The sequence below is a fragment of the Hylobates moloch genome, unplaced genomic scaffold (assembly GCF_009828535.3).
Source record: "Hylobates moloch isolate HMO894 unplaced genomic scaffold, HMol_V3 SCAFFOLD_78, whole genome shotgun sequence".
NCBI classification, from domain to species: Eukaryota; Metazoa; Chordata; class Mammalia; order Primates; family Hylobatidae; genus Hylobates; species Hylobates moloch.
Window position 1 is genome coordinate 130,438 of NW_026652353.1, and position 7,352 is coordinate 137,789.

The window sequence follows — 7,352 nt, forward strand, 5'->3', positions numbered from 1 at the left end:
TATTTGTAATGGTTGTCTTCAGAATACTCTTCTTCACTTTAAAGGGTTATATTTTCTGAAAGATTTTTTGACAGTAATTGCACTTTTAATGCTTTTATTAACTATGAACCTTCTTACGTTGAGTAAGATGTGAGTAGGCATTAATGGGTTTTCCAATATTCTTTATATTTGTACAATTTTTCTCAAGGATAATAGCTTTCCTGTGAAATAAGATGTACACATTGATTAAAAGTTTTGCCACATCCTTTATGCTTGTAGGAATTTTGCCAGTATGAATTATCTTACTATCAAATATGGCAACCATATAAAGGCTGTTTCACATTTTATATATTTCTAGGGTTTCACACTAGTATAAATTTTTTATGTATAGAAAAGTTGGAGGTGTTGCTAAAAGCACTGTCACATCTTTCAGGTTTGTAGAGCTCCTCTTCAGCATGAATTATCACCATGTCTCTTAAGAATTAAGAACTGTGGCCAGGCATGGCAGCTCACGCCTGTAATTGCAACACTTTAGGAGACTGAGGTGGGTGGATCATGTGAGGTCAGGAGTTGGATACCAGCCTGACAAACATGGTGTAACCTTGTCTCTACTAAAAATACAAAAGTTAGTTGGGCATGGGGGTGGGCACCTGTAATCCCCCTTACTTGGGAGGTTGAGGCAGGAGAATGGATTGAACCCAGAAGGTGGAGGTTGCAGGGAGCCGAGATTGTACTATTGCACACCAGCCTGGGTGACAAGAGTTGAAACTCCATCTAAAAAAAAAAAAAAAAAAGACAGAACTTGTTATATGCTTTGCCACATTCTTCACATTTCTAGGGTTTCTTTCCAGTATGAATTATGTGTAATAAAGGTTGAGAAGTTCCTTAAAAACTTTGTCACATTCTTTATATTTGTAGGGTTTATATTTCATATCAATTCTTAGTTAGAAATTGAGGGCTGGTTAAATGATTTTCCATATTCAGCACATTCACACGGTTTCTCTCCAGTATGAATTATCTTATGTGTTGTAAGGTGTGAGGATAGGTGAAAAGCTTTGCCACATTATTCACATCTGTAGGGTTTCTCTCCAGTATGAGATCTCTTATGTGTAGTAAGTTTAGAGGAGTGCTTAAAGGCTTTGCCACATTCTTCACATCTGTAGGGTGTTTTTCCAGTATGAATTTTCTTATGTGTAGTAAGGTTAGAGAACTGCTTAAAAGCTTTGCCGCATTCTTCACATTTGTAGAATTTCTCTCCAGTATGAATTGTCTTATGTGTAGTAAGGACTGAGGACTGGTTGAAGGCTTTCCCACATTCTTCACATTTGTAGGGTCTCTCTCCAGTATGAATTTTCTTATGAGTAGTAAGGTTAGAGGAGTACTTAAAAGCTTTGCCACATTCTTCACATTTGTAGGGTTTCTCTCCAGTATGAATTATCTTATGTGTAGTAAGGTCTGAAGACCGCTTGAACGCTTTGCCACATTCTTCACATTTATAGGGTTTCTCTCCAGTATGAATTCTCTTATGTGTAGTAAGGGTAGAGGAGTACTTAAAAGCTTTGCCACATTCTTCACATTTGTATGGTTTCTCTTCAGTATGAATTCTCTTATGTGTAGTAAGTGTATAGGAGTACTTAAAGGCTTTGCCACATTCTTCACATTTGTAGGGTTTCTCTCCAGTATGAATTATCTTATGTGTAGTAAGGGTTGAGGACCGGTTGAAGGCTTTGCCACATTCTTCACATTTGTAGGGTTTCTTTTCTGTATGAATTATCTCATGTTTACTAAGGGTTGAGGATGACATAAAGGCTTTGCCACATTTATCACACTTGTATGGTTTCTCTCCAGTATGATTCCTCTTATGTGTAGTAAGAGTGGAGGAGTGCTTAAAGGCTTTGCCACATTCTTCACATTTGTAGGGTTTCTCTCCAGTATGAAATTTCTTATGTCTAGTAAGGCTACAAGAGTGGTTAAAGGCTTTGCCACATTCTTCACATTTGTAGGGTTTCCCTCCAGTACGAATTTTCTTATGTGTAGTAAGAGTTGAGAACTGCTTAAAAGCTTTGCCACATTCTATATATTTGAAAGGTTTTTTCCCAGTATGTCCTCTCTTTTGTTGGTTTGAATTTGAAAATTGATGAAAGACTTTCACATATTTATCACACTGACATATTTTTCTCAGGGTGGTTTTCAAACATTGGTTAAGTTCATTATAACCTCTTTTGTGCACCTTACACTCATCCACACTTTCACATCCTTTTTTTAACTGTAAATTGCCATGTTCACATTTTTCATATCTTCTCAGTACCACTTTTTGGAACGAATCTTTTATGCTCTGCTCTGGCCAAAGGTCTTGGGCAAAATGAGAACACATTACTGAAAGAAACAATAAAAACACATTACTTCAATTGGTAGACTCAGATAAATATAATATATGTAGTTTGTATCGTTTTATACAAACTACATAAGAAAGATGACACAGGAAAATACCACAAGCTGTAATTTCTTCCTGGACATATGAATTTAACAAAAACATACTGACCAAAATATATTTGTAAAAAATTTATAAATAAGTTGTGAAGGGCCCCAGGTGAGCACAATGCAAACGGCCAAATAGAAGAAATAGAAAAGTCTGTTACTTATACACAACACAGCTGGTTTTGCTCTCCAGTATAACATCGTGCCTTTAAAAGTAAATTGTCGACCAGCTGGGGTGACTCATGCCTGTAGTCCCAGCACATTGGGAGGCTGACGTGGGGGGATCAGAAGGTCAACAGTTCAAGACCAGCTTGGCAAAGATGATGAAATTCAACCTGTACTAAAATTACAAAAAATTAGCTGGGTGTGGTGATGGGGCACCTGTAATCCCAACTACTCAGGAGGCTGAGGCAGAGAATTGCTTGAACCTGGGAGGTGGAGGTTACGGTGAGCTGAGATTCCCAGAATCTCTAGTTAAGACAATTGATTTCAGACTATGCCAGGACACAGCTATATTATAATGATTGTAACAGGTAGCACTTTGTTAATGTAAAAATCTCAAAGATTACAATAAATAGAAAATATTAGAGAAACATGACCCCATCAAAAAGTTATAAAATTTTCAAAAGCAACCATAAAATGTATATAAAGTAATTTAAAAAATTCCCAATAAGTTGTACAGGTCAAGCTTGGTGGTTCATTCCTGGAATCCCAACACACTAGGAGGCCAAGGTGGGAAAACAACATTAGGTCAGAGTTTGAGACCAGCCTGGCCAACATGGTGAAACCCTGTATCTACAAAAAATACAAAAACTAGCTGGGCACGGTGGCATGTGCCTGTAATCCCAGCTACTTGGGAGGCTAACGCACAACACAAGAATTGCTTGAACCTGAGAGGGGATGGTTGCAATGAGTGAATATTGTACCACTGCACTCCAGACTGGGTGACAGAGCAGGACTGTCTCAAAAATAAAATAGGCTGGGCACAATGGCTCATGCCTGTAATCCCAGCAACTTAGGAGGCCAAGGTGGCCTTCTAATTTGTGGTCAGGAGTCCAAAATTAGCCTGGTTGACATGGTAAAAACCCGTCTCTGCTAAAAATACAAAAAATTAACCAGGAATGCTGGCAGCCACCTGTAACCCCAGCTACTTGGGAGACAGAGGCAGAAGAATTGCTTGAACTCAGGAGGAAGAGGTAGCTATGAGCTGAGATGATGCCACTGCACTCCAGAGCCTGGGTGACAGAAAAAGACTCCATCTCAGAAAAACTAAATAAATAAATTAATTATTTTGAATAACATTAGGTAAGTGAAACAGACAGGTACTGAAGATAAAAATGAGGATAATAGGCCGGGCGCGGTGGCTCACGCCTGTAATCCCAGCACTTTGGGAGGCGGAGGCAGGTGGATCACGAGGTCAGGAGATCGAGATGGTCCTGGCTAACATGGTGAAACCCCGTCTCTACTAAAAATACAAAAAATTAGCTGGGCGTGGTTGCAGGCACCTGTAGTCCCAGCTACTTGGGAGGCTGAGGCAGGAGAATGGCCTGAACCCAGCAAGCGGAGCTTGCAGTGAGCTGAGATCACGCCACTGCACTGCAGCTTGGGCGACAGAGCGAGACTCCATCTCAAAAAAAAAAAAAGAAAGAAAAAAATGAGGATAATAATAAGAAATACTGAAATAGCAAAAAACAAAAATTGTGGATATAAAAAATTCAAAAAATAACTGAAAAATTTCTTAAAAGGAAAAATGATGTAAACATGAAAAAGCTGAAGAAACAAACTAGGATACATACAAAGATATTTATAACAAACACACATACAAGCAAAACTTCAAAAATCATAGATAAGAAGAGAATTTTAGGAGCTGTAATGTAGGCAGATGTAATGATGAAGAATTTTTGTATTCAACTGAAGTTTATTTTTTACCACAATCAAATATATTATTGGATCTTTTAGAAGTTTTATGTAATCCCCCAAGGTACCGCTAAGAAAATATTTGTACAGATACACAAAAGAAAATTTAAAAAATCCTGAAAGCATACCAATACAAAAATAAAAAAAACACAAAAACCACAGAAAGAGAAAAGGAGAGACAAAGATATAAGAATCAAATAAAATAATAAAATAACAGTAAGTTTTTCTCTTTCAGAAAACCATTTAAATATATATATATAATTATCTTTCCAATCAAGAGGTATACTTTCAATAAACAGGTTTATTAAAGAATTTTAAAAATCAAGAGTCAACTTGCCTTTCTACAGGAGTCAGTTGAGATCTAATGACAAAAAGACTGAAAGTGGCAAGACAGAAGTAGAAATTTCATGTAAATATTAACAAAACGAGAGGAGAAGGGGTCAAAATAATATTACACAAGCTACAAGTTAAGTTAAAAACTGTCATACTTTATAAAATGTATTTAAGTCAAAACTTCAAAAAGACAAAGAAGGACATTAGATTCATTCACTGGGAACTTACTACAAATTTGTATATACATGTGTGTATTTATGTGTGTGTATCTCATATTGGGGTTTCAGCTATATAAAGCAAATACTAACAAAACTGAATAAACACAAAGAGAGCAATATAATTATAGTAGGATATTTCAATACTCCACTTTCTGTAATAAAATAAGAGAGAATATTAGTAAGGAAACAGAAGACTAGAAGGCAGTAAAAAACAATTATTTCTAATGAAGGTATAGAGAATACTCCTCAACAACATCAGGATACACAGCCTTCTGAATAGCTCATACAGCATTCTCCTGTATAGACCACAAGTTAGGCCAAAAACGAAGCCTTAACACATTTTTTAAAACTGAAATTTTATAGATCACTTTCTATGATAAAAATGGAATTAAGAGTATAAAACAATAATATAAATAATTGATAAATTTAAAAATATTTAGAAATGATACAACACGGTATTAAGCATGCACTTGTTGAAATAACTGGGCTGGGTGCAGTGGCTCAGGCCTGTAATCCCAGCACTCTGGGAGGCCGAGGTGAGTGAATTTAACTCCATCTCAAAAACAAACAATCGAAAAAGGAGTAATATTGTGAAGATGTCTATACTGTTCAATTTAATCTACAGAATGCACTATTTTTCAAATTTCTCATTGCACTTTTGAATAAAAACAGCAAATCCAAAAGTATATGGAATCTAAAGAGATAATAAAGTACTCAATAATCTTCAAGGAATAATGTTGGAGGCATTACAATTTCTGATTTCTAAACACATCAAAAAGCTACAGAATTAAAACAATTTGGTATGAGTATAAAAGTGAAAAAGCAAAACAATAAAACAGAATGCAGCACATATGTTAGCTTTCACATAATTATTGCAGCATTGTTACTGAAAGCCAATAGGTTAAAGCAATACAAATTTCTGTCACCAAATCATTCAGTAGATAGAAAAATACTGGAATCTCATTCAGTTTTCAAATAGCAGAAAATAGTCTAACTATTAAGATAAATATTGATGACATTATCCAAAATAAAATGAGTCAGCCAGAAAAAGACACAGATTATATGAGATATGTAAAGCAGTTATACTCGTAGAAACAGAGAGTGGTGTTCGAAAAGTGCCACGAAATTGGACGAATCGGTAGTTGTTTAATGTGAAGTGAGATTTAGCTTTGCAAGATAAAAACATTCTAGTGATGTTGCACAACAATGTCAATATAATTAATATGACCAAACTGAATATTTAGAAATATATACTTGTCACTCTAACTCTCAGGCAAAACTGCAGTGGCATTATCTCAGCTCACTGCAACCTCCACCTCCTGGGTTTAAGTGATTCCCCTGCCTCAGCCTTCTCAGTAGCTGGAATTACAGGTGAGCGCCACCACGCCTGGCTAATTTTTTGTATTTTAGTAGAGACAGGGTTTCACCATGTTGGCCAAGATGGTCTCAGTCTTCTGACACCATGATCCACCCACCTCGGCCTTTGAAAGTGATGGGATTACAGGCATAAGCCACTGCGCCCAGCCTAGAAAATTTTATTGTTAATTTTGTTATGTGTTTTTGACACATAACACATACGTAAAAATAAATAATACCTAAAAGAGATACAGAGTAATTATTGTTTTTAAATTATCTTCAAATCCAAAAGTGTTTCTCTGACACAAAATTAATATAGATTCACAAATAAATAGATGTTGAAATTGGGAGAGATTTTATGACTACTCACCTAGACAGGATTAAAAAACTGTTACAGGCCAGGCGAAGTGGCTCATGCCTGTAATCCCAGCACTTCGGGAGGCCGAGGCAGGCAGACACCTGAGGTCAGGAGTTTGAGACCAACCTGACCAAAATGGTAAAACCCTGTCTCTACTAAAAGTACAAAATTAGCCAGGTGTGGTGGCACATGTCTGTAATCCCAGCTACTCAGGAGGCTGAGGTAGGAGAATGGCATGAACCCAGAAGTTGGAGGTTTCAGTGAGCTGAGATCCCACCATTGTACTGCAGCCTGCATAACAACAGTGAAATTCCCTATCAAAAAAACCAAAACCAAAAACAAAAACCTGTTACACCAAACCTACACAACAAATATATAAGTGACACAAAGCTACAGGGATAATATTTATACAGGCAAAGAAACACAGAAACAATTATATTGGCAATAGATACATGGCTTTTTCATATTTAATTTTGCTCTTCACTGTCTTAAATTGTACAGTTAAATATTGTTACATACAATTATAATATAAACTAAAAAATATAGTTATATACAATTATAATATAAACTAAAAAATCAACACATAATTAACTGATGTGATGTGACAGTCCCAAAAATATATAACACAAAATATTAAATTACAAAAAAATTAAAACATGGGATGTAAAACAAGTAGATCAATGTATTCATGAAAGGAATCTTAGAATATAAGG

The 7,352-nt window shown here is 35.9% G+C and overlaps 1 protein-coding gene across 2 annotated transcripts; it reads right to left on the minus strand.

Annotated features, from left to right (window-relative positions):
* Positions 1–144: 144 nt before the first annotated feature.
* On the minus strand, positions 145–7,034 carry LOC116463897 (zinc finger protein 626). Of its 2 annotated transcripts, none has more exons than XR_009212147.1 (2): positions 646–2,644; positions 145–200 (listed from the first exon to the last, which is right to left on the minus strand). XR_009212147.1 is itself a non-coding variant. In XM_032754191.2 (2 exons), exon 2 carries the CDS (start codon positions 2,351–2,353, stop codon positions 1,043–1,045), a length of 1,311 nt encoding a protein of 436 aa, XP_032610082.1. In that variant the 5' UTR covers positions 2,354–2,355; positions 6,652–7,034; the 3' UTR covers positions 145–1,042. The 2 variants fall into 2 exon arrangements, 1 of the variants encoding a protein (XP_032610082.1); XM_032754191.2 differs by adding an exon at positions 6,652–7,034 and having other exon boundaries at positions 145–2,355.
* Between the last annotated feature and the right edge of the window lie 318 nt (positions 7,035–7,352).